The sequence below is a fragment of the Nomascus leucogenys genome, chromosome 14 (genome assembly GCF_006542625.1).
Source record: "Nomascus leucogenys isolate Asia chromosome 14, Asia_NLE_v1, whole genome shotgun sequence".
In the NCBI taxonomy this organism is placed as follows: Eukaryota; Metazoa; Chordata; class Mammalia; order Primates; family Hylobatidae; genus Nomascus; species Nomascus leucogenys.
Genome location: NC_044394.1, coordinates 58,239,390 through 58,267,073, shown reverse-complemented (window position 1 = coordinate 58,267,073; position 27,684 = coordinate 58,239,390). Strand labels below are relative to the sequence as shown.

The window sequence follows — 27,684 nt, the reverse complement described above, 5'->3', positions numbered from 1 at the left end:
TCAAGCTTACTTTTCTGTAAGAATATAGTACATAACACATACAATATATAAAGTATGTGATAACTGGCCGGGCGCGGTGGCTCACGCTTGTAATCCCAGCACTTTGGGAGGCCGAGGCGGGCGGATCACGAGGTCAGGAGATCGAGACCACGGTGAAACCCCGTCTCTACTAAAAAATACAAAAAATTAGCCGGGCGTGGTGGCGGGCGCCTGTAGTCCCAGCTACTCGGAGAGGCTGAGGCAGGAGAATGGCGTGAACCCAGGAGGCGGAGCTTGCAGTGAGCCGAGATCGCGCCACTGCACTCCAGCCTGGGCGACAGAGAGAGACTCCATCTCAAAAAAAAAATAATAATAAAAAATAAAGTATGTGATAACTGACTATGTTATCAATAAGGCTTCCAGTCAACAGTAGGCTATTAGTAGTTAAGTTTCTGGGGAGTCAAAAATTTTATATATATATATATATATATATATATATATATATATATATTTTTTTTTTTTTTTTTAGACATGATCTTGCTCTGTTCCCAGGCTGGAGTGCAGTGGCGTGATCTCGGCTCACTGCAACCTTCACTTCCTGAGTTCAAGCAATTCTCCTGCCTCAGTCTCCCAAGTAGCTGGGGTTACAGGCACCTGCCACCATACCAGGCTAATTTTTGTATTTTTAGTAGAGATGGGGTTTCACCATGTTGACGGGGCTTGTCTTGAACTCCTGACCCCAAGTGATCCATCCACTTCGGCCTCCCAAAGTGCTGAGACTACAGGTGTGAGCCACTGCGCCCAACCATATGTATATTTTTGATTGCATGGGGGATTGGTGCTAACCTCTGTGTTGTTCAAGGGTCAGCTGTATTTATTTGCTTATCTGTTTATTGTCTTCTCCCATACCTATAAAGGAACACCAATAAGGACAAGGGCCATTTTACTCACTGCTGTCCAGGACCTAGTATAGTGCCATGTAGAGAGCAGGTATACTCAATACATATGTGTTGAACGAATATGGTTTTGCCCTGAAAGCCCTTTCTATTGTGGGGCAATAGGATTCTGAAGGCCCTTCAGAAAATACCTGGTGCAGTGATTCCACGATTCTACTGAACTTTCTGAATTAGTGTTTCTCCAAAGGAATTGTGCCCCTGGGTTTCATTCTGAGAGAACAATCTACAAGCTTATAGGAAATACATAAGAATATTCTTTCTACCAGCAGTAGAGTATATAAAGAAGACAGAGTCAAAAAAACTGCAGGAAAATAAATAGTATGCCTAGGAATGAAAAACTCATAACAGCAAAGAGAAGTAGTAATATAATTATAATTCTATGAAACCTTAACAATACTGAGGCCACATGACATGGCATAATGGCATTAAAGAACTACAGATCTTTAAGGAAACAGGTGTTAAGTTAAAGCTGCCTCCAAAGATAGTGAACTGTAACCTAATTTAATGTATAAACAAACTGTAACTTAACATAAGAGTGAGGTTACAAGCATAATAAATAGCTGAGTCTCAGCCAATCATAGCAGCTGAAACCTCCAGCCAATTGGAGGCTAAAGCCTGCCAAAACATGACCAAATAAGGCAAACACATAACTGTAGCCAATCAGGCTATTTCTGTATCTCATTTCCTTTTCTCTGACTATAAATATAGCCTGCACAACCTCCACTATGGAGTGGAACATTCTGTACCAGTTTTGGTCCTGAGTGTTCCCTGAACCTTTTTCTACTGGATTAAACTCTGTTAAATTTGACTTGTCTAAGATTTTCTCCTCTTAACACAGGCAACACTTCTAAATAAAAAGGACAATAGCAGTCCCATTTCTCCACTCTGCAATTACAATACGAATTCTAGACAGTCCACTCTTCCACATACTTTTCTTTGGAGCACTGGTTCTCAGAGGTGATTCTGCCCCTGGGAGAACATCAGATAATGTTTGGTGACATTTTTGATTGTCACACTGTGGGGAGGGCGGATACTGGCATCTGGTGAGCAGAAACCAGGGGTGCTGCTAAACATTCTGTAACACACAGGACAGCTCCCACCACAAAGAATTATTCAGTCCAAAAGGTCAATAGGGCCAAAGTTGAAAAGCCCCGCTTTAGAGGAGTATGTGATAAAAAACTTAATGTGATAAAACTGGTATGTGTATATCATCTCTTGGAAGATATCTAAGAAACTACTAAGAGTGATTGTCTCTGGGGAGGAGAACTGAGGGTTTGGGGGGAAAAGAGAAGTGGGTGGGGAGACTTTTTTTTTTTTTGAAAGTCTCACTTTGCCACCTAGTCTGGAGTCCTGGAGTGCAGTGGCACGATCTCGACTCACTACAACCTCTGCCTCCTGGTTTCAAGCAATTCTCCTGCCTTAGCCTCCCAAGTAGCTGGGATTACAGGCACACGCCACCATGCCCGACTAATTTTTGTATTTTTAGTAGAGACGGGGTTTTGCCATGTTGGCCAAGCTGGTCTTGAACTCCTGACCTCAGGTGATCCGCCTGCCTTGGCCTCCCAAAGTGCTGGGATTACAAGCGAGAGCCACTGCGCCTGGCCGAGACTTACTTTTTAACTACAGTTATTCTTTTGTGCCTCTGAATTATGTACTATATATATATAACCGACTCAAAAATCAGTAGTAAAATAACCAAAAAATAGCCAGTGTGGCACATGACTATGATCTCAAAAGACTACCTCTGACTCTAGAACATTACTAAATGGAAAACAAGAAGAACAGGACCTATGTTGTAGAACAAATCCTGAATTAGGAGTCAGAAAACCAAGGTTTTGTCACTTCAAACATAAGCATATCACCAAACACTGAGCTTGTTTCCTCATATGTAGAATGTAGGGTAGTGTACCCTATTCCATGCACACAGAACTGTGAAGATCAAATGAAATTATGCAGGTGAAATACACTATGAGCTACTAAGAACCAAATACATTGTAATTATTTTTTTAAAAGTCCTGGTATTGTGAAGGAACAAGATTAGAAATGATCAATAAGACCTTTAACATTATTTCCTTTCTAAATTACGTATCATTGTCAATGGAGTTTTAGAAGTTGTCTGCTGTTAATAGTACTGAAATTTTCTACTTACGCTGCCTACCCTAAGATGATAAATAACTTAAGGGAAAGGTCTTATTATGATGAGCCACACAAACTGTAGGCAGTTACTAATTATTTGATGATTTGCATGATTATGATAAAGGTTAAGAGGAAAAAATTTTTTCCTGTATCACTAAATTTGCTACAAAATAAGTACAAGTGAGGAATTTTGGCTCTGCTAGACCCCAACAATAATCCTATGATTGGCTGCTTTAGTAGAAAGAGAACAGTAAAAGCATTCATCAGTACATAATATGTCTAGTTTAACCACCAACTCTTTTGTCTAACAGCTGGGCTATGTGGGCATAGGCCAAAGAACTAAATCTCTTACTCATAAATTACTGAGTCATGAAAATAACACCTTCAGCACTCATGTCTTTGAACGGCAAGGACAGCCAATATGTAGGAGTTGCCAGCAAAAATGATTAATGTTGATGATATTGTGAAGTTCTGTGGTTTTAGCAATTCTGAGCCAAATAGGCGAAGCACCAGTCACCAGAAAGGAAAAAGGAAACTGTAGGTGTCTTACGTGATATACTTGTTATAGAGGATGAAGGCATGTTCAATGTTGCCTTCCTCAGAGTAAATGGATGCCATTCGGATAATCTCAACTCCAGAGCGGAAGTACCGACGGGGTGGAATGTCTTCATTCACCTCTACCGCACTACCCAGCTGGGAGAGAGCCCTCACCCGGTCTTCGGGCGGGAGGCTCACATCTCCATGGTCAGACATCAGGACCAAGTTCTGAGACAGAAAAAATAGATGGCATCAATACCGTTGCCCTCATCATCCCAGCACAGTCTTACAGTTTATCTCACAGACCTCTACCTTAAGAAGAAAATATAAGAGAAACATACCAAATGCTGTGGCTCCTATTAAATAAGGACTTTCCTACAAGAAGGCTGAGACCCTCAAGGAAGCCCAAATCACAACGATGACAGGACTGGCAGACTAGAAAACGTACAACCCCTGTACCATAATTAGGTGGTATAAGGAGTAGAACCACAGCGGACCAACCAAAGGTTCAGTTAAAGTTAATCAAATTGCTTGCCATTAGGGGGCCCCGCCCACAGCACTGTAAAAGTGGGAACAGCATCTTTTATTTTCTATTATTTCTCCTTCCAGATACCCACATACCTCTACCCCAGTACCTGGCAGAGTGCGCTCAGTGAACTTTCGTGAGGATTGTTAACTAACCTCAAGGTTGACCATTTTTACTTAATCTGAGAGTAACTGACATTTTCTGTGGTGTCCTTTTTCATATTTGAGCACAAGGCGAGTAAGGGGAACTGGTCTGGGAATTAATGCTCATAATTGTAACTCTGCTCACCAAACCACTATAGTCAACTATAAAATCATTCATTCATCATTATCATGGCAAGGGATTTGAATCTTGAAAACAACCATTTACTCATCTTCATAGACTAAACACTGAATAGCAAAAAGGCACGATGGTAACTTGCACTGCAAAAACCGCTGGTGTCCCAAAACTCCAGTAATTCTAGTCTTTCTAGATATAGTTGCTGTTAGAATCAGATTCCAAATTCCAACCAGATATCACCACTATCATCTCCAAAATAAATCTGGGCATTTGACACACATTGCATTACAGCAAACCCTAATCAGTATGCTCTAGAATATACAAACTACAGTAGAATAAATCTTGGAATTCAAGGCCCTGTGGCAACTGGCCCTTCCCAACAGAGACCTTTTGCTTCAGTCAGGATTCCAATCCGCCCAGGCATCCTCACATTTCAGTTTCATTTATCTATCCAGTTTTTCTTTTCTACTACAACTCTTCCCTAAGGGGTGGTCTTCTCTCAGCCAATTCCATCTTTAGGTCTCTTCAATATTCGGGTCACAATTCCTCCACAAACCTTCCCCTCTAAAACACCCTCACTAACAGCACAAAAACCGTGAGGACTACTAGGGATGCAGAGATAGTCCATCTCTCACGAGGCCTCTTTAGGGACTCAGAAAGCCGCAAGCATATCTAAAACCTCCCCAAGTAAATAGTAAACCTAGTCCACAGCCCATGAAAGTTAACTGAAACAGAGGATGCTTGTTGCATCTCAGTACCTCTTGGGAGAGGTTCTTGTGGGTTAAGAAAGGAACCACCTCCCGAGGCCAGGAAGCGGCGCCGGTTACCACCCGGTTGAGCAATTCCAAAAAGGGGATGCAGCATCTGCAAATGAGGGGGAAAGGCGGCGTAAAGGACCGAGGGGGAAATACGAGTAGGAGAAAGGAAGTAGCAGGCATGAGCGAGGGGGCGTATACAGTAGGGAGGGCTCTATCGACAACGGCTTGAGGAACCCTTCTTGACGGCACTCAAGACCGACTCGCCAACCCCAGGCACAATCATCCAGGGTTTTCGGGATCTTTCAAATGCAGTAGGCGGGGAAGCGCTGGGCCTGGCTGGTCAGGCGCCAGCCCGCGGAGACCGAAGCCGTCGGGTGCCTCGAGTGAGGCAGGCCGGGCAGGGGACTCGGGGAGAGTAGGCTGCAGGCCCCACACTCACGGCGGCCGCTCCCCTTCAAAGTCCAACCACGCTCGGGGGCCCTGCCCCACCACGTTCCCGGGACCCTTCCCCACCTTTCCCCGCGGATGACACTCGGAGGTTCCGGAAACGTCACATCCGGCGCCCGCTCCGCCCACTCCCGCTGGTCTGTCTATTACATTCCCAATGATTTAGGACTTGGAATGGAGAGCTAGTAGGTGGGGCTAGAATCGGCACCTGCGGAAAATCCGACCAATGAGGAGCGAACGACACAGCGGCCATCTTGGTAAAGGAAAAGGAACAAGGAAGAAAGTGGAACCAATTACCAAGCTAAGGTTTATTTTTAAAATTATTTTGATTTGGGGTAGTCCCTCATCACACTCACAATACTCCTGCATTTAAGGAGGGATTGCTGATCCCAGTACAACTGCAGACTTAGCTAAACTAACCAGGATTTATAAATTGGGGGACAGAAAGTCTTTCGAATGTATTTTTTAGCTTGTATTACATTCTACACAAAAATTGGTAGTCTTAGATATTAGGCAATATCTAAGACTAATTTTATTGCTTAGAAAAGAACATGTCTTTTTTTTTTTTTTTAAGACAGGGTCTTGCGGTGTCACCCAGGCTGTCACAGGAGTGCAGTGGCATGATCATAGCTCACTGTGGTCTCCAACTTCTGGGCTCAAGCGATCTTCCTGCCTCTGCCTCCCAAAGTACTGGGATTACTGGCGTGTGCCACCGCACCCAGATGAGACTAACGTTTTAATGTCAAAAAACCTATAAAATATTCGAAAAAAAAGCGTTCAATCTCTAAGAGCCGCTGTGCAAAAGCAGTGGGGACACAAAGATCTGTATGATACTGTTCCTGCCCTGAGACCGGGACAAGGTGGTTTTATGCATCAAATACAGAATGGCACGTTCTGCATGTAGATGTGTGTCTGTAACGAATCCATATACATCCTCTTTACAAAAAGGTCGTACAAGCTTGCTAGTCATTCTGTCTCAGGAGACTTTGTGAAACATTAGGCTTTGGTTTCAAAGTCTAAGTCTCTGGCGGACACTTACCCAAAATTTGGGAGCCTCCCTGTGAGTTTGTTAGTGTGATGGCATGACCTATTCTTCAAGGTCTAGCTTAAATCCCTAATTCAGGTGTTGCCTCCTCCACCTAGCCAGCCTCCAGATCTCTCATTTCTCCCAACCTCCGTTGTGTATATTTCTGTTGGAGTTACCTGAAGTGATTCTGTGTAGTCATCAACTTTTCAGACTTAGGGTTGAAGGTACTTGCTTGCATCATCACCTCCCCTTCTGCCCCCAGCAAGCATTAATGTGCATGGGTCTACTATCAACTCTCATGGATCTACTGCAGATAAATCTGGGATGATAATTGTACAGGGTACTCTACTGTGTCTTCAAAACTCTACTGACACTCTTCAGAATGTAAACATGATGGGTTGGGCCTCAAGAAATTGATGCAGTGGAGATGCTGGTCATTGGGTGGGCATGTAGTGCAGATGGGGTCCTGGCAGGAGGCAACACAGGTCAAAATCTGATCCATTCAACCTCTCACTCAATAAATGTTTACTGAGTGTCTACTATGTGCCAGGTTCTGTTCTAGGTGTTAGGGATACATCAGCAAACAAATCCAGCAGGTGGATACTCTAATGGTGGAAGCACAGGTAGAAGTACAGCTGGTGGGGTAGGGAACAGGGGCATCTGCTCCCATTCAGCACAATCTCTAAAGTAGTTCTTTTTTTTGTAATGTTTAGCTTAACAAGTAAAGAAAATTTACAAACATCCTAGATTTTAAGATTATGATGAGAAGACTTTAAGAAGCTATAACTGAGACACACACATAAGGGGTGTGCATAGTCATAAACATAGCCAGTGCCACATAGAGGCTGTTCCTGATATTAGAAAGTTAATATGCCCAGTTGCTAGCAGTTCTTAAGGTGATGGCTAAGTGAATATAGGAAGCAGGATCTAGTCTTTTTAGGGAGAGAATTTGTAAATGTTGATCAGAGTTTTTGACATCTGGGGCAAAGTTCAATACTCAGCTTTTTAGGGACCTGAAATAAGAAAATCTTGGCCAAGGTAAAAATTTTACATTCCTCATTTCTTGTTTAACTGGAAAAGTTTAAAAACTGCACAATTTTGTATACACAATCAGCAAATCAAAGCTATAAAAGATTTTTGGCATAACTGATGAGAATATCCTACCTACCCCTGCCCTAAAGATTGGAGGCTAAGCGTGGAAGGTATTCCTTCAGCAAATAGGCTTCAGCAGTTCACCTGGCAGACTAAGACCAGGTTAGGAATTGAGATGCTCTTTCCTTCCGGTGCTCACTCCCAGCCATGAATACTTTTCCTGAATATAGCAGCCTCCATCTGGCCTCTTGCATATGCCAACGTCAGGTCTCCTGCACTCCTGCATGCTCATTCCTACTTGCTCATATTTGGGCAGCAGCAAAAGATGCCTAGAAGGTGAAGTTCTTAATCTGAAATGTAGCATCGGGGTTTAGAAAACACAGGCCTGGACCAGGTGCGCTGGCTCACGCCTGTAATCCCAGCACTTTGGAAGGCTGAGACAGGAGGATCGCTTGAGCCCAGGAGTTCGAGGATATAGTGAGCTATGATTACACCATTGCTCTCCAGCCTGGGCAACAGAGTGAGACCTCTAAAAAAAAAACAAAACAAACCAAACAAAAAACCCAGGAGGATCACTTGAGCCCAGGAGTTTAAGGCTGTGGTGTGCTATGATCTCACCTGTGAATAGCCACTGCATTCCAGCCTGGGCAACATAGTGAGACTCCTACTGCTAAAAAGCAAAAAGAAGAAAAGGAAAAGAAAAATACAGACCCAGCGGAGTTCGGGGGGTGGGGAGGGTGAAAACAAGGAAGACTCCAGGTGTATTTCACTTGCAAGGTTGGTACTCTTGTGTTAAGTGACATACCTAGAGGGACAATTGCATTAGTACAGGAAGGGCATTCATTCTTACCTACTACAATGCATTCTTACAACAGCGGCTGATGATTTTTTTTTTTTTTTTTGAGATGAAGTCTTGCTCTGTCACCCAGGCTGGAGTCCTCCCCAAGTGCTGGGATTACAGGTGTGAGCCACCACGCCTGGCCACTAATGATCTTTTTAAAGCAAAAATCAGATTCCATCACTCCTGGGCTTAAAACTCTTCAGTGAATTCCCATGGCACTTGGAATAAACATCCACACTCCTTACTGGGGATTACAGAGTGACTCGGCCCCTGTTGCCTTTCTGACTTCATCGCCCAATCTCCTTGCTTAATGCTCTCCACCGACACCATCCAAACATCTGCTTTTCCACTCAAGACCTTTGCATAGTTGACTCCTTTTCCTGGGATGCTTTTACCCTCATCTTCATTTGGCTGGCTCTGCCTCATCATTCATTTCTTAGTTTACATGTTACCTCCTCCAGGAGAACTTCTCTGACCACCCATTCTAAGGAGCCACCCAGTCATCCTTCATTAGTTGGTCCTATTTTAATTGTCTTGATAATCCTTCCCACTGTCTGATATGATTTGGGTTGCTTATTGTCTTTCATTCCCCACTAGAATATAATTTCCAGAAAGTTAAGATCTTCTTCTGCCTTGCTCACAGCTCCATCCCCACCACCTAGAATGGCTTGCGAACCCAGATGTGACACTCAATGAACATTGTTGAATGTTCAAATGTTGTTGAGATAAATATTGTCTCACTGTCTCCAAAATGATTTACAGGAATGTAATCAGCCAGTTACGCTGATTACTGAGATGAACAATGAAAAACAATGACCGTTATGCTTTTGGGACCCACTCTTCTCTGCAAGGCACTTAGAGCTAGAAGCAGAAAGCCTAAAGGCTAGATGCCTTTATTAATTGAGCAAGTGTTTATTGAATATCTTTCATGCTCATGGGTCTGTGTCTGGCGTGGGTCTACCACAGTGAAAAAGAAAAACTGGGCGGGGCATGGTAGCTCATGCCTATAATCCCAGCACTTTGGGTGGCTGAGGTGGGCAGATCACAAGGTCAGGAGATCAAGACCACCCTGGCTAACATAGTGAAAACCTGTCTCTACTAAAAATACAAAATTAGCTGGGCGTGGTAGTGGGTACCTCTAGTCCCAGCTACTCAGGAGGCTGAGGCAGGAGAATCACTTGAACCCAGGAGGCAGAGGTTGCAGTGAGCTGAGATCGTGCCACTGCACTCCAGCTTGGGCGACAGAGCGAGACTCCGTCTCAAAAAAAAAAAAAGAAAAGAAAAAAGAAAAACTGAGTTCCAGTTGTTTTAAGGCTTCCGTGGATAAAAGTTTAGAGCCATTAGAAGGAAAAAATTCTTTAAAAGATGAGCAATATTCTCAAGGGGAGGCTAAGTGAGCTCCATGCATTGAGACACTAAAACAGCCTATCTTGAACATTGCTTGGGAATGGAGGGGCTATGAAAGCAGAAATGGAGTGTGTACTAAAGACAAATTGTTCACATTGTTAAAATTTTTGCTATGAGTCCATTGGGAATATAAAATGACAAATGGATTTGAAAAGTAAATACTTGGGAAGAAAAAGATATAGAATGAGCTGATTCAAATAAAGGGAAATGTAGCAAATGCACTGGAATCTTTTAAGTTTGTGCATTATGAATGAATGCATATATGTTCCTTTTCAGCTGGAGTTGGAATTACCCAATGAAGTTGTTCTTAAGAAGGCTACTTAAAACCAATAACATGAAGGTGAATCTGTGGTTTGGAGCTCCCCTTACAGTTTGTTTGAAGACTGGTCTCTCCATCTCCAGGAAAAATGACCACTTTGGAAAATGAGTTCTTACGCATGCTTGGAAATATTTTTAATGTGTATATATTATTTAAATTTATGTTTAAATGTGTACATGAGGAATCTGTTTTATGTTAGACATATTTTTTTCTTTTGTTACCTGCTTGCCAGCTGTGGACTGTATAATTTATTTTCCAATAAGTCAAAGTCTTTGTTTTAGGTCAGTGCCATTTTCAAGGTTGCGAATTTCAACAAGAGTTAAATGACACACGAAACTTTATGGCTATTTGAGAATTGGACATTTTGAATGAGAGATTTTATCATTTTATATTTGGTTTACATATTTCCTTTCAAATATAGGGCCTGAATTATGACCAAGCACTATAACTTTTAATGAGGGATAAAGAATTGCATGCCACTCTGAAAAATACTCATTTAGTTATTCATTTGACAAATATTAATTATCATCTATGTGCCAGACACTGTTTAAGGCATTAGGCACATATCAATGAACAAAGCAGACAAAAATGTCCCTGCCCTTGGGGATCTTGTAGTTTAGTGATGGATGAAGGAGTGGTGGATTCTAAAAATTATCATGATAAAGAAGTCAATTACATAGTGTATGAGAAGGTTCAAAGTACTGTGAAAGCAATGGGCCCTGGCACAGGAAATCAGATTGAAGGAAGGGAGAAGCAGTGAGGCAACTGCAATTCCAAATAGTGTGGTCAAGGAAACTCCCATTGAAAAGATTTGAGAAAAGACTTGGAGGTAAGAAGAGCTTTCCAGGCAGGGAACAGCAAGTGCAGAGGCCTTGAATCAGGAGCTTGCTGGTGCATTCAAGGCACAGTAAGGGGGCTCAGCGTGCCCTGGAGTGGAGTGAAGGGGAGTGTAGCAGTAAATCATGTAGGGCAAGAGTCAGCAAACCAATGCAGCCTGTTTTTGTAAATAAAGTTGTATTGGAACATGGCCATGCTCGTTTGTTTATGTATTTTCTGTGGCTGCTTTCTTGCTACAACCACAGAGTGGAGTTGTTGAGACGGAGATGATCTATCCCACAAAGACTAACATATTTAACTGTCTGGGTCTTTATAGAAAATATTTGCTGACCCCTGCTGTAGGTAAGATTTCACAGGCCACTGTAACAATGTTGACTTTGACTCTGAGAGAAACGAGAAGCTATGGGAAGGATTGAGCAAAAGAGTGACAGGATCTGATTTGTGTTTTGAAAGGATCATTATGGCTGCCATGTTGACAAATTTTAGGGAAAAGGCTGGGAACAGGAAAACCAATTAGGACTGTGGTTCAAAAGGTGTACCAACCAGGCACAGTGGCTCATGCCTACAATCCCAGTGCTTTGGGAGGCTGAGGTGGAAGGATCTCTTGAGGCCAGAGTCTGAGATCGCAGCAGCGAGCTATGATCACAGCACTACACTCTAGCTTGGGTGACAGAGTGAGACCCTGTCTTTAAAAAAAAAAAAAAAAGTGCACCAGTGTGCTCCCAAGACACTACAGCAGATTAATCTGGGTGCAGCTGGGTATTTTAAATTCGTGAAGGATTCATAGCAATACCCAACATCTGTTAGATATTGTATGAGCTTCTAGCTAGTAGGTATAGTTCACAGTTTCAACATCAGATCATGCCACATTCCTTTCAATGATACTGTGTCTTTGTGAAGCTGGGTTTTTGGCAAGTGCCCTATGCAAATCAGTGTGGAACAGGAGGTGATGCTGGTAGTATCCAACTTGATTCTAAGGTTTGAGATGTACAGTACCCAACTGGCATACATATCCCATTAGCAAGTGATTGTGGCTAAGAGTAAAGTTTTCTTTTAACTTAATTATATTATTTTTCAGATGGCACCTTACTTGTTAGAGCGTTGTATTAGTTTCTAGTCGCTGCTCTAACAAATCACTACAAATGACTTCAAAGGTTTCTGCCCCAAGCAACTGAGAAATGGCATTACCCTGAACTGAGATAAAGAAAATTGTGTATGAACCAGGTTTTTTTTTGTGGGGGTAGGAGGGCAGATGAGAGATTCAATTTTATACATGTTTAAGAAAGAAGATACAAAGAGAAGGAAATGATACACATTCTGACCAGGGCCTTTCTCCAGATTGTCCACCCATGAGCCCTTTAGGCTGTTGTGTTTTGACTTCTCACTCAAAACATGGACTGAGCAAGTACAGAGGTGCCATGTTAGAGAGAGGAGACTCAGCAAGCCTTGTCTGACTCAGAGTCTTAACTAGTTTGGGGCAAATGGAGCTCTGTTTAAGGGAACAGAGAACTACAGGGTTCCCATGTTAAAATAATTATGTCAAAAGATTGAGCAGGATTTTAGAAAGATGGAGGCAGCAGTGTAGTTTTGAATCTCCTCAAATCCTCTCGTGGAAATAGATCAAACCAAACAAAAAACCCGTAAGTAGCCTTTACCACAAAACTAGAGGACAATTTTCCCTATGAACCCCAAAACAAGAGGGTGGGGCAAACCATCACCAGTGGGCACCAGACTTGCCTGGTATGGCATCCACACAAGAGGGAGTGGTAGACAGTATGCCTTCAAACTGCCAGCAGAAGTTCACTGGAAAGTACCATGGGCCAATGTGAGAACAGCAGCTGAAATTGAGGGGTTTTGCCCAGTCACAAAGTAAGTACAAGGGACCTGTGATAGACTCTGAAGCACTGAAGCAGTCTAGTCCCTTCCCACTCTTGGGCCCGAGCAGCCAGAGCTCCTTTCCAGGATGCGGCCCTGGAAACACAGAGGAAAAACTACTGGGAGGAACAACAGATACAAAGGATAAAAATCAGGGAGGAAAACAGAGCTAGGAAATGTCAAAAAGCAAACCACCATGTCATTTGATACTACGTTTTAAAAAAGGGAAGTTTGGGGAAGTTTTAGAAAAGTTATCCTTAACATCTCCTTTTCAAAGTGCAGAAACACTAATTTCACCTAAAAATGAATAACAAAAGGATCGTAGTCAAATCCCATACAAAGGTATTATAAGAAAAAGAGAATAAGCAGCAGAATAGCATCCCGTCAGACAATAAAAGCAAGTCAGAAAAGACAGGCCCACAAGCTGATCCGAAGAGTAATCTGCTATTTCAAAACCAGCTAAAAGACATTAGGAAAAGACAATGCAAAAGATGAAAGTACCATGGGGGGCAGGATGGGAAGTTACTGAATGAGTACTGTACAGAGTTTTTGTTTGGGATGATGAAAAAGTTCTGGAGATGGATAGTGGTAATGGTGGAACAACAGTATGAATCTAATTAATGCCACTGAATTGTACACTTAAAATGGTTAAAATGGTAAATTTTACATTATGTGTATTTTACTGCAATAAAAAGGATGAGAAAACAATATAAATCAAAATTAGGTGAGATGGTAGAACTCAGAAGAGGATTAAAAACAAAAGAAAAACTTCAGAAATGAAGACTAAAGTAAAAAGAACACAAGAATGAACAGGCTGGGCATGGTGGCTACATTTTAAAAAAACACCTGTAATCCCAGCACTTTGGGAGGCCAAGGCGGGTGGACCAGTTGAGGCCAGGAGTTCAAGACCAGCTTGGCCAACATGATGAAACCCTGTCTCTACTAAAAATACAAAAATTAGGCCGGGCGCGGTGGCTCACACCTGTAATCCCAGCGCTTTGGAGGCCGAGGCAGGTGGATCACCTGAGGTTAGGAGATTGAGCCCAGCCTGACCAACATGGCAAAACCCCATCTCTACTAAAAATACAAAATTAGCCAGGCATGGTGGTGCATGCCTGTAATCCCAGCTACTCGGTAGGCTGAGCCAGGAGGATCGCTTGAACCTGGGAGGCAGAGGTTGTGGTGAGCCGAGATCGTGCCATTGCTCTCCAGCCTGGGCAACAAGAAGGAAACTCCGTCTCAGGAAAAAAAAAAAAAATTAGACAGGCATGGTGACGTGCACCTGTAATCTCAGCTACTCAGGAGGCTGAGGCATGAGAATCGCTTGAACCCAGGAGGTGAAATTTGCTGTGAGCCAGGTGGCACCAGTGCACTCTAGCCTAGTGACAGAGCGAGAGTCCGCCTCAAAGAAAAAAAAAAAAAGAAAGAAATAGAAAAAGAAAAAAGAATGAATTAGCATAATGGATAATGCCTTTAAGAAAAGAAGAAATTTTTAAAAATCAAAAAGAAGATGATCAAAAGAATTCTGGAGAAATGGCAAATAACAAAAGATAGGCAAAAACGTCAGGACAGTTCTGAAAAGAGTAATGCAAACACATAGAAATGTAGTATACCATAAAAGTGACATTTCAAATCAATGGGACAGATTATTCAGTAAATTGTAATACGTACATGTTGGGGTAAAAATAAATAATTTATCTGGAAGAATCCTTAAAGTGGCAAAAGTAGATGCCTCTAAGGGAGGGGGTAGGTGGTGGCTGGGAAACTTGGGGAAAGGGTGAATTTCCATTGTCACCATTTTGTATCTTTCCAATGTTCTGTCATGTGAATCTGTTACCTTTTAAGTCTAAAATGCCTGTGTTCAAATCCCAGCTATTGCTAGCAGTTGCTAGCTAGCACTTAATCTTGGGCAAATTCTTCAGATTCTCTACCTCCCTATCTGTGAAATGGGATGAATAACTTAGCCAGGTGCTGCCTAGCACACAATAAACTCTCCACAAATATAAATTGCTGGTGGAAACAACCCAAATGTCTAGTAATGGATGAATGGATAAGCCAATGTGGTGTAGTCATACAATAAGAATACCATGCAGTATGAAAAGGAATAAAGTTCAGACACACACTACAACATAGATAAACCTTTAAAACATAGTACTAAATGAAAGAAGCCAGATACCAAAGGTCACATGTTGTATGATTCCATTTATATGAAATGTCCAGAAAAGGTAAATCCAGAGATTGGTGGTTGCCTGGTGTCAGAGGGAGGAGGGAATGAGGAGGGACCGCTAATGGGTAGAGGGCTTTTTTGCAGGGGATGATGAAAAGGTAATGGCTCAGATAGTTGTAATGATTGTACAACCTTGTGAACATACTAAATGCCACTGAATTGTACGATTTTTGTTTGTTTGTTTTTGTTTTGAGACTGAGTCTCGCTCTGTTACCCAGGCTGGAGTGCCGTGGCACGATCTCGGCTCACTGCAACCTCCCCTTCCCGGGTTCAAGCGATTCTTGTGCCTCAGCCTCCTGAGGAACTGGGATTATAGGCATGCGCCACCACGCCCGGCTAATTTTTGTATTTTTATTAAAGACGGGGTTTCACCATGTTGGCCAGGCTAGTCTGGAACTCCTGAGCTCAAGTGATCCGCCCGCCTCAGCCTCCCGAAGTGCTGAGATTACAGGCCGCTCCCGGCCGAATCGTACGGATTTTGAACAGTGAATTTTATGTTAGGTGAACTATACATCAGAAACTATTTTTTTTAAAAGTAAATTACTGATTTTCCCATGGTGACCATCCACTGCCCCCATCTTCCCTTCCCCCACCCATTCTTCTCCTGCCCTCCCCCCACCGCCCCCAACCCTTTCTACCTCCCGCTGTGCCTCGACGGGCGGAGGCGGGGAGGGGAGAGGGGGCTCCCCCTAAGGAGCCTCTGTGGACAGTTGGACGCCTGCATCTTGCGGCTTATGGAGGGGGACCCAGGGCGCGCGCGCGCCCACCACTCATCCTGTGAAAATGGACGCTCCGAGCCGTTTTTTCTCGTGTACTTCAGTTAATGGTGATGGCCGAGAAGGTTGCACGTGCTGGAATGGGTGGAGGAGGACCTAGCGGCCTCTTAATATTTAAGTCCCTCCAGAAGCTTGATTTCGCATGCCTGTAACCTCCGCATGCCGCGGTCTGAAAGCCAGGCTGGCTGCCTTCAGGCGCTTGCAAACGCTGAGGACTTAGGAGACCCACAGGCCTTACCCCTTTGCACACAGTGTGACCCAAGCCCATTGCTGAACCTCTCTAGTAAAGTGGCACAGTGTTACTGGTCTTGTGTGTTGTGAAGGTCAACTGAAGTAGTGCGTCTCATTGCCCCTTGCATAGGTGTTGGTTGAGTAAATGGAGATCTGTACTCTGGGGTCTGTTCTGGGCCAGCTTCATGCTGCTGCAGTTCATTTGGCTGGGCCCCGGGTTATCAGCTGCACCTAGGAGAACTGCGAGCCCTTGCCATTCCCCTGCTAGATTTCCCCCATGTTTTGTACCTCTCTTTCCCAACTGTGATCGTATATGTATAAGGTAACCCAAACCTGTTGATGAGTCCTGAATCTTATTTTCTAAAATACCTAGCTGATAGGCCATGAGACATAAGGCCATCATCCATGGGAGATTTTGTACGTTTCTTTTGGTCCACCCAGCCTCATCTTCTGCCATCTTCAATTTATATCCAAATTTTATTCTTGTAGTCCTAACCTCAGATTCTGCATCTTACTTCTGCCATTTTCCCCATTTCTGATTCTTTGTATAAGCCCATAAAATCTCTCCCCATTTGACCTTCTTAGTCCTGGAACACGTTCCTTTCTGTTTCCTCAATTCTTATCCCTTTCTGTCTATTCTACCATCCAACTTTTAGTTCCTTCTTTTTTTTTTTTTGAGACAGAGTGTCACTCTGTTGTCCAGGCCGGAGTGCAGTGGCAGGATCTCGGCTCGCTTCGAGCTCCACCTCACGGGTTCGAGCGATTCTCCTGCCTCAGCCTCCTGAGAAGCTGGGATTACAGGTACCCGCCACCACACCCAGCTAATTGTTTGTATTTTTAGTTTTTAGTTTGTATTTTTAGTTTCACCATGTTGGCCAGGCTGGTCTCCAACTACTGACCTCAGGTGATCCACCCACCTCGGCCTCCCAAAGTGTTGGGATTATAGGCATGAGCCACCACGCCCGGCTATAATTCCTTCTTTCTTTTTTTTTTTTTTTTTTTGAGACGGAGTCTCGCTCTGTCGACCAGGCTGGAGTGCAGTGGCGCAATCTCGGCTCACTGGAAGCTCCACCTCCCGGGTTCACGCCATTCTCCTGCCTCAGCCTCTCCGAGTAGCTGGGACTACAGGCGCCCGCCACCACGCCTGGCTAATTTTTTGTATTTTTAGTAGAGACGGGGTTTCACCGTGGTCTCGATCTCCTGACCTCGTGATCCGCCCGCCTCGGCCTCCCAAAGTGCTGGGATTACAAGCGTGAGCCACCGCGCCCGGCCTATAGTTCCTTCTTTCTAATGCAGCCTTTGATCCCCACCCCCACCAAAGAAAACCCACAGTCAACAGCATCTCAAAACTCAAAAGGCCTTTTTATTACTTATCTATTAATCAATTCTATTACATTTCTTTATTATGTTTTAAAAATATATCAGAATAAATAAATTAGTATCTATCTATGTATGTGGAAAACCAGCGGTATCCAAAGTAAAACCAACAATCTCAGCTCTTAGATTGTGTAGCCATAGTATTTAGCAATTTCCATATCTCTTTCCCTTTCAACGAGAAACTGCACTTTCCCCAAAGAGGTGTATTTGGCAGCATTCTCACGCTCTTGTTGAGCCTTTCTCTTCATGGCCTCACGCTCTGGCCTCTGCTCTTCTGTGATGGGCATTGACATTACTGGCTCAGGAACAGTGGGTTTCCTCCATGGACGGGGTTGGGGGCCGAAGTCTTGGATTAGAAATCGATTTTGAGGCTTGGGCAGTGAACAGAGACTGGTCACAGCAGTGGAAACAGGCTCCTGCTGCAGAGAAGAACAAGATGATGTTTTGTAGGGTGATGGCCTAGAAGCAGCAGATTGAGGGACAGTAGGCTGGGTAGGGTTGGCTGAACTGGGTTGGGTTGCTTTGGTTGAAATTGGCTGAGCTGGTGTGGCAGGACCTGTCAAAGATGTGTTGGTAGGAGCTGGTTGGGATGGATTGACTGCAGTTGATTTAGCTGAGTTAGTAGAATCAGGTTGAGCACGGTAAGCCACAGCAGGCCTACGTGAGGCCAGACGGTTTGGACGCCGAGAAACAGGTTGAGCTTGAGGTTTGTCCAGGGTCAGAAAGGGCAAAGGTATCAACTTGACCTTCCCAGGTGGTGGCAACTCAGAGTGGGATGGAGATGGACACTCTTTTTCAGCACTACCATCTAGTTTCTGGGCCTTGACCTCAAGTTTCTCCGGGCCTTTACCCTCACGTCGGGTATCCAGCCATGGTTGGAGAGCTGGGAATGGCTGGCGGTTTTGGGTGTTGCTTCCCGGGATCCTGGAGGAAGAGAATCCAGTTTTCTTATCGATCTTTTTCCCGAGTGCATGGAAAACTTGCACGGACTCTAGCAGGTGCGTGCCTAGGGAGCTTCGGGGCTTTTTAAAGATCTCTTGGCTAAGCTGAGGTTGATTTTTCTTCCGTTTCCTATGGGGAATGGTTTGCTTCTCTTCTACCTTGACTTTGTTCCCTGACTGCTTACTCTCTTCAGATTTCTTGGAGCTGTTCTTTCTGTTCCCTTTGGTCTCTTCCTGCCCATGGCTCTTAGTTTTGCTGATCCTGCTGGATGCAGCTTTGTGAGGTTTGTTGCTAGAATGCTTGGCCTTGTTCACAGAAGCGCTGTCACTGATTGTAGCACTGCAAACAACCACTTCTCCCTCTAATGGAAACTCTGGGTTATTTGGCTGGATTTTGGCCTTGGGAGCACCCTGGATAGGCTCGGAAGCTTTATGCTTGTTCTTCCTGACTTGATCAGAGTGACCTTTTATGACATATGACTTTTCCTGTGCCTGATTTACCTTGATTGCACTGGTATCTTTGGCTTTCTTTGCCGAGGGAACTTCGGGTTGGTCAAGATCTTGTAAGGAACTGAAGATCGGGGGGAGGTAAGTATTCTCCACCCATGTAGTGATGTCTGCCAAATCACTGCTAGACTCAATCTCATTTTCAAATATCCCTTGGTTCTCAAGACTCAGGCTGTTATTTCTTAGATTGGCATTTTCAGAACCAGGCTGGTCCTCTTGGCCAAGAGGATCAATGCAGCCCAGAAGCGGGTGAATATCGGGGATTTCTAAAAGAGGTAGTGGAGGATCTTGATTTCCTATTAGGATCTGGTAGACATCTAGAGGCTTTGAAAGGTTGGTTTTAATCTTATCCAAATTCTCATTCTCATTTTTTTCCTGGCTTGGAGCTGGAGACAGTGTCAAGAGATTAGTAGGACTCTGGACTGGAGTTATAATTGAAATGTCCCCAAGCTCAGGTGATGGGTTACTCTCAAGTGTCTGGGTATTTCTGCTACTGAAGGACTTGGAGAATTCTGGAGTTTGTGGCAGACAAAATGTCTGGCTTGGAGATTGCAATCTCAGGGAAGTATCCATCCCCAGGGAAGTTTCCATCGCTACAAAGGAATCAAGGAAGAAGTCAGTCCCTGGTAAGTGAGATGCTCCCCCTATACACCAATGCAGCGATCGGATACCTTTCCAACATGGGCAAGGCATTTCTACTAGCCCATCTTAAGGACCATGGACAAGACCCTGTATTAGGAGACTGACAGTGACTGTTCTCTTACTGGTTATCATTTGATGTGATTGTTTCTTGGTTTTCTTTGTATTTCATAGGGTTGTTGTAAGTCAAAAAGTGAAAGTGATTTTTAAAATAGGAGATGTTTTATAAAGCCTCACATTCTTACAGGGTCCTTTCAATTCTCTCCACTCTCCTGAGAGAATAAGAACACTTTACACCATGGACTAGGGTAGAGAGCGGAGCCCTTCCTCATGAAATAGATAAGCAAGCACAGATTCTGAGCCTGTTTGTTTTGGAGAGGATCTCTGAACACAAGGTCTTAAATCCTATTGTAAGTTAAGGAAAATCAAAATGTCACTGCCAAAATAAGAGTTCCGAAGTGCCTTCCAAAGAGACTAAAGTAATAGATTAAGGAAGGACATTACAGCGTGGTAGTGCGGGGGAAGTGATCAGCCAGGGCACTAAAAAGTGTGTCCGTCAGTATGCTCTTGCGACTCTCTTACATGTAGCATAGATAGCCATTATAGTGTTCCACTTTCCCACTTATAAGGTGTTCTTATATAGAGTCTGAAAATGGAGAGCACTGCCCAAGAATAGTGGTTGAAGTCTCAGGACTTAAATTCTACCTACCCATGGACTCACCACTCAGCTACAGATTTGACCCTCCTTTTCAGTGCTGACATTATTCCTCTCCTTTCTTGATGTTTGTACTCACCTTGAACGCCGGTTTCTGTGATGGGTTGGGCAGACACAGAGTAATACATCCCAGAAGTAGAGGCTGGTGGTAGGACATTTGTGGGCTGAACCTCCTTTAGCACCATCACCATTTCTGGTTGATGGGCAGAAGCCCTATATCCTGTGTATGACACAGAGCCATAGGATTGCAGGCAGGATAGTGGAGGCCCCATTGTGCCTTGATTATGGTAATAGACCTGGCTTCCTATCTGGTAGGGAAGTGACAGGTTATGGCCCTGCTGATTTGGAATTTGAGTTAGTGTCCCCTGAACAAGGCTGGCAGATAGTGATGGATACAGAAGGACCACAGTATTGGTATCTGAAGTTTTATCATACTGGGCTGTCATAGACATGGAAGAGACAGCTGTGTTCTGATCAATGGCAGTCACGGTGAAGTCCCTGAGTGAGGATGACTTCTTTACTGTGCTTGCTATACTATCCCACTCAAAAACGCCTGGATAAGAGGCAGCTGAAGTACAGATATGGCTCTGGCCAGTAACCCCAGACAACATAGTTGTGCTAGAATGTTGGTAAAGGTAGGCACTGCCCATGAGTGGCTGGAAGGAGGTACCAGAGGCTGATGGCTGTAGCCATGCTGAGCTGATGGCTGGAGCAGAGGCTCTGGAGAAGTTGGAGATGCTTCCTGTCAAGAAAGCTGCATTGTTCACCACAGGAAGAGAGAGCTGCAGAGAATGTGCAGTTCCAGGTAAAGATGTATTTTGGAAATCTTCTGTAGGTAACAAGAGAGAGATGAAAAAACCGATGAGATTGAAAAATTCTCACCTTATTTGAAGAACAGCATTATCTTAAGGTTGTTGCAATCAGGAAGCCTCTAATACCAATACTCACTGAGATACTAAAAGCCAAACAGTTTATGATGGCCTCGAGTGCTGAAGCAGTTTGGTCCTCTTCTGATGAACTGTCTTTGTGTCCAACTTGGACACAGATGTGAAGACCCAAGTGGTCTGGTTTCGTATATTATTTCCTAGGCTAGAAGCAACCTTCTCCCTTCCCTATCTATCCCTTGAATCTGGGCTAGTATAGACTCAAACTATTTCCTAGAATTGGAGCATTTTAGAACTAGGAGGTCCTTAGAGAAGTTCTAACATTTCATTTTATGAGTCTGAGAGGTCAGATTGACCTGTTTAAGTTTTACCATTATGTTAATATCATTACCAGGTTACAGAACCTGACTTCCTTGCCAGGAGTCTTTTCTCTGAGCATAGACCAGAAACCAGGAAATTAGAACTTTTAATATGGCATTTTTTTGGTCTACTGGAATATAGTACAGCTATTACCTTTATAATCCCTGGTGTCACATTTTGCTTCTGCAGGTCTTATGATATGTCCTAGAGTTTATATTTAACCTAGGCCATTGGTAAATCTAAAAGGTCATTCTTTGCACTCTTCAAGCCTGGCTTTTTATCATAAGTCAAAATAACTACCTGATAGAAATGCGTTTTTTTTCTTTTTTTAAATTTTATTTTATTGAGACAGAGTCTTACTCTGTCACGCAGGCTGGAGTGCAGTGGCTTGATCTCAGCTCACTGCAACCTCCGCCTCCTGGGCTCAAGCAATTCTCATGCCTCAGCCTCCTGAGTAGCTGGGATTATAGGCGCATGCCACTCTGCCTGGCTAATTTTTTGCATTTTTAATAGAGACGGGGTTTTGCCATGTTTACCAGGCTGGTCTCGAACTCCCGACATCAGATTATCTGCCTGCCTCGGTCTCCCAAAGTGCTAGGATTACAGGCGTGAGCCACAACGCCCGGCCAAGAAATGCTTTTTGAAAGAAAATGTGCAGTTAAACTCTGAGCTTCAGGCTGCTTGTCTATAAAGAAGTTATAAAATAATAACAGTGATAATTCATACATGAATAAAAGTGATAGATTACATATGACTTATAATGAGGAAGATATAGTAAATTCTGAAAAAACACAAAATAATTAAAAACATAAAATCATGGAACTAAAACAATATATAGATATTAATGAAAATTGGGGTATGTAGCTAGCATCAAAACATAGCAAATTACTAACTAAAGCTGTTACCATACATGCAACATTCGGAAACTGAATAGTATCTACTCTTTCTTAGTGAATACTATTAACCAAGAAACAGCCCATAATAGAATGAATTTCTAATCAACATATATAGACAGAGAAACTGTATCAGCAAAAAGTGTGTAACAAACAGAAAAATGCAGTAAATGTGAATGTAAAATAGCCATAATATATGTGGGTACATATTTCAATAAAAACTGGTACAAAATAGAATGCAAAAAATAAGTGTAAAGGAATTCCATTATTATGCTCATTCATATTTCTATGAATATTACGCAGCAAATGACAGGTATTAATCCTAGTATAATATTTAAATTATTATAGCCACATAACAGGCAGAAAAGAACCCTTAAAAAGTATCATGAGAGCTTTAATATTTATCCTCAAAACCTAGATTATAATCATCTCCAACATCCAGCAAAGTGACATCCCCATAGCTTAAAAAAAAAACGCTAGAATCCAATTGAAAAATGTTTTGAATGTAGGAAAATTCAAAGGACTCCAGAAAATTTGGCTTAGATAGATATGGAATTAGAGATATGTGGCTGATATGTGGCTTGACTTTTTATTCTTAGGTCTAAAAGCAGTCCATTGTACATCAGTATGTACTCTGTTTTTGGAAGAAAGTATTAAGATAAAAAAAGCAGCTTTTACTTGAAATCTACTTTTCACACAAAGGTATTGTTCTTCTGATGCAAATAACGATATTCTTTTTTCCGAAAACTTAATTTTATTGTTAATAGGAGAAACATCCATATAATTTCAAAATTAGAAACAGGACACTGCAAATTACATGTCCTCCAGCTCTCTAGGTAACCACTTATTAGTTTCTTGTTTGTAGGAAGCATCATTTCTTTTCTTTTCTTTTGAGATGGAGTCTTGCTCTGTCATACAGACTGGAGTGCAGTGGCAAGATCTCGGCTCACTGCAACCTCTGCCTCCCAGATTCCAGAGATTCTCCTGCCTAAGCCTCCTGAGTAGCAGGGATTACAGGCGCCTGTCACCACACCCAGCTAATTTTTGTATTTTTAGTAGAGATGGGGTTTCACCATGTTGGTCAGGCTGGTCTCCAACTGACCTCAGGTGATCAGCCCACCTTGGCCTCCCAAAGTTCTGGGATTACAGGTGTGAGTCATCCTGCCCGGCCTCTAAAGCATATTTCTAAAATGTTTATACTAAAAACTGTCAAGTGTCATCTATGTTCAAAAAGGCAACGGAAAAAAGTAACTGCATGTGACTTCTGATAAGCTGATTTTCCTAGGGATACTGTATTCTAGCCTGTTTCCTTCCTAGTCCATTGATCTAAGCATTTGCTAAAACCAAATTCATTTTGCCCTACTCTGAATAGATTTCACTCTGTTGTCCTTATGCTTCTTTTTTCCTTATGCTTCTTTTTTTTTCAAATTTAAAATATATTTTTTTCTTTTAAAATCATTTCGTCATTCTCCAGGGCATATCCCAAAGGAAGAGGAGGGGATCCTGTTTTCTGCTTTAATTAAACTACCAAATTCCTTACTCTAGAATACCTGCCTCCTTATAACCCAGTACTCTCCATTTTCTCTTTCCACCTAGGAATGTCCAAAATGTGAATATTACTTTTCTTTGTTTGTTTGTTTGTTTGTTTCTTTGTGACAGGGTTGTCACCCAGGCTGAAGTCCAGTGGTGTGAACATGACTCACTGCAGCCTCAACCTCCTGGGCTCAAGCAGTCCTCTGATCCTCCCACCTCAGCCTCCTGAGTAGCTGGCATACCTCCAACCCTGGCTGAGTTTTAAAAAGTTTTTGTAGAGATGGGGTCTTGCCATGTTGCCCAGACTGCCTGGGAAATCCTAGGCCCAAAGCGATCCTCCCACCTCAGGCTCCCAAAGCATTGAGACTGCAGGCATGGGCTACCACACCCAACTGAATATTAAAAACATCACTACACATCAGTAAACATCACTAAATTTAAAATAGTAAAGTTGAAATATTAGTGAGGGAGATGGCCTCCCAAAGTGCTGAGATTACAGGTGTGAGCCACTGTGCCTGGCTGAATATTATTTAAAACATCACTAAACATCACTAAATTTAAAATAGGAAAGTTGAAATATTAGTAGAGGGAGACCATTACACATGAAACATCTCAGAATATATTGCTAGCTTTCTAGGCCACTTCGGTTTTTTCTCTGTTTCGGTTGAAATGAACACTCTCAGAAAGTCTCTGATTTCATTTTCTATACGCCTACCCTTTAAGACTCAGTATTAGAAAAGAAAAGGGCCAGGGGGAATAACCAATCTATTATCCTAATGTAACAGATGAGGAAACAGAATTTGTGAGAGAAGAAAAGTTATCTAAAGTCACACAGCCAGTAAATGTCAAAGCCAAAACTGAAACGAGGTCTCCAGATTTCTACTTCAATAGTTTCCCTGTTATTCCAAGCTGTTTGGGACTATAAGGGGAAAGAAATCTAAATTTAGGGGCAAAGAAATCTCATGAAAACCGTTTGAAAAAGTTTCTTTCTTTACCTGACATGGTCAGAGAAGAAGAAACATCAACTGTAGATACAACGGAAGAAGAGACGATACTAGCGAATGTCTGGGTGGCTGACGCCAAAGAGTGCATGTGTCTAGTATGAAGGCCACTGGCAACTGATTACTGGTCACTGGCCACTTGCGATGATACAAATTTACAGGCCACAGCCAGGAAGCCCCAAGATGCTACCAGGTGGCGGTAGGTTAGGTGGGAGAATGATGTCACAAAGCAGGCAGTTTAAAGGTCTGCGATAGCCAATAGGGAGGTCCGATTCTCAACAAGACAGGATTGGCTGGCAGAGGTGGTCGGTTTAAAGTTCTGCGATAGCCAATAGGGAGGTCAGATTCCCAACAAGACAGGATTGGCTGGCAGAGTCGTAGGAAAGCTGTAACAGCACCTCTGGGGAGGTGAAATCTACCAGACAGACATGATAGTCCCACTTTCCCCCAGGCTCTCATGTTAGGGAGATCATCTCAATGTTTCTCATAAATGTTCATTAATATAATTAACTAACATTTATATTTTATACGTTATGTTTCATATTATATAATAGTATGCATTTATGATTATACAGTACATATACGATATCCTTGGGGAGAAAGGAAAGGGACGTCTAAGTTGAGCAATTATAGTTGTTCTGAAACCATTTCAGTGAATCTGATTAATGAATTTACTGCTGCATTTTAATTTAATTTAATGTTTTTTGAGATGGAATCTCGCTCTGTCGCCCAGGCTGGAGGGCAGTGGCGTGATCTCGGCTCACTGCAAGCTCCACCTCCCAGGCTCACGCCATTCTCCCGCCTCAGCCTCCTGAGTAGCTGGGACTACAGTTGTCTGCTACTTCAGCCAGCTAAGTTTTTGTATTTTTAGTAGAGACAGGGTTTCACCCTTTTAGCCAGGATGGTCTCGATCACCTGACCTCGTGATCCGCCCACCTCAGCCTCCCAAAGTGCTGGGATTACAGGGGTGAGCCACCGCGCCTGGCCCTACTGCTGCTTTCAAGGGCCAAAGGAAAGGATTAAAGAACTCTCTTTTGTAACTTGGTTGAACAGCAAAGTTCGTTGACTGCCCCTTATAGGAGATGATGTGGTCCGAGGCTCTTCTCTTTTAGTTTCTTCTCCTTGAATCCTACCTTCTTGGGCTGGGCCAGGTTGGACTTGGATCTCTCTTCTGCTCTCCTTTTTTTACCCCTTGATTTTAGGCATTGTTTCTGGGCCAAGCCTCGATCTTGCATTTTTACATTCGTGGATATTCCTTCTTGTCAACTTTCAGAGCAGGAGTCTTCTTTCAGTGTCCCGATGTTTGGAAAACGGACTCTGCTCATGAGAGGCAAACACCAGAGAGGTAGAAGACAAGGCTGCCTGCAGACCTTCCCTCTTCTAGCCTTTGGTCACAATTCTTTTGCCCACAGTTTGCTACCTCTGGCTCCTTGGGCCACACAGACACCCTGCCATCCTGCTCTTTTATACATGAGAGGCATTCAGGATACCTTCTTTCTTCTCACATAAGAGGATCCAGTGTGGCAGTTACTGATAGCCTCCTCTGCCTTGCAAACAGCCACTATAGAATCTTGGGCCTTTAGGATTTCCTGTCAGCCATGCTTGGGTGCAAGGGCCAGGGAAAATGAAGAGTTAAAGCATTTAGTGGAGAATAGGAAACAGGCAAGGTGAGGGTATAGGAAAAAAGAGATTTGTGTGGATTTTTTGGTTTCTGTGACAAACAACTCGACACACTTATTTTGTATTAATAGAATAGAAATATAATATTTTTTATGTAGCTCGTCCAGAACTTCCATTACTTCTGTACACTGAAGAAAATAATCATAATATTCTTTTTCCATTTTGTTTTATGTCATATTACCTCATTTATGTTATTCATTAGTATGTCTGGTTACTTTCTATAAACCCTATTCTGCCAAGGTCTGGATTTTCTTGTGTCAACCCTAATGAATTTGTTCTCACCCCAATGTTGTGTCTTTAGCAAATTGAAAGTGTAAGCCCAATACAGCTTTTCTAGCTTCTGAAAGATTTATGTCACATTTTGTATCTTGTCTTGTCTATAGACATTTGTAGATTTGTAATTTTGGCTACTATACACCTATTGGAATTGTTCATATTCCAAAAGAACATTGTATTATTTATTTATTTATTTTGTGATACGGAGTCTCACTCTGTTGCCCAGGCTGGAGTGCAGTGGCACAGTCTTGGCTCATTGCAACCTCTGCCTCCCACATTCAAGCCATTCTCCTGCCTCAGCCTCCCAAGTACCCTGGACTGCAGGTATGAGCCACCACTCCCAGCTAATTTTTGTATTTTTAGTAGAGATAGGATTTTACCATGTTGGGCAGGTTGATCTCAAACTCCTGACCTCAAGTGACCCGCCCACCTTGGCCTCCCAAAGTGCTGGAATTACAGGCATGAGCCACCATGCCCGGCCACAATATTTTATAATTTAATGTCAAATTTGAATGTGGGCTGGGCACGGGGGCTCGTGCCTGTCATCCCAGTACTTTGGGAGGCCGAAGAGGGCAGATGACTTGTGGTCAGGAGTTCAAGACCAGCCTGGCCAACTTGGTGAAACCCT

General features: G+C 43.0%; 1 protein-coding gene and 1 pseudogene across 2 annotated transcripts in view; both read right to left on the bottom strand.

The window, feature by feature from the left end:
• The window catches only part of LOC115838256, a 29,110-nt pseudogene extending 23,432 nt beyond the window's left edge, over positions 1 to 5,678 (bottom strand). Inside the window, exons 1-3 of the transcript XR_004033261.1 lie at positions 5,611 to 5,678; positions 5,172 to 5,277; positions 3,622 to 3,836 (exon numbers count right to left, since the gene is read on the bottom strand). The product of XR_004033261.1 is annotated as an STAM-binding protein-like (transcript). The remainder of the gene's footprint in view (positions 1 to 3,621; positions 3,837 to 5,171; positions 5,278 to 5,610) is intronic.
• An 11,849-nt stretch (positions 5,679 to 17,527) lies between these two features.
• On the bottom strand, positions 17,528 to 25,191 carry LOC100580286 (uncharacterized protein C2orf78-like). Its single transcript, XM_003268671.3, has 3 exons — positions 25,095 to 25,191; positions 20,509 to 21,258; positions 17,528 to 19,668 (listed from the first exon to the last, which is right to left on the bottom strand). Exons 1-3 carry the CDS (start codon positions 25,189 to 25,191, stop codon positions 17,750 to 17,752), a joined length of 2,766 nt encoding a protein of 921 aa, XP_003268719.2. The 3' UTR covers positions 17,528 to 17,749.
• Between the last annotated feature and the right edge of the window lie 2,493 nt (positions 25,192 to 27,684).

Excerpts from the sequence above, each read along its gene's own strand:
- LOC100580286 (XM_003268671.3), bottom strand. The coding sequence starts at position 25,191 with ATGCACTCTTTGGCGTCAGCCACCCAGACATTCGCTAGTATCGTCTCT. Across the intron at positions 21,259-25,094 it reads TTCTTCTCTGACCATGTCAG|AAGATTTCCAAAATACATCT; the intron begins GTAAAGAAAGAA and ends TGTTACCTACAG. Across the intron at positions 19,669-20,508 it reads CACAGAAACCGGCGTTCAAG|CGATGGAAACTTCCCTGGGG; the intron begins GTGAGTACAAAC and ends ATTCCTTTGTAG.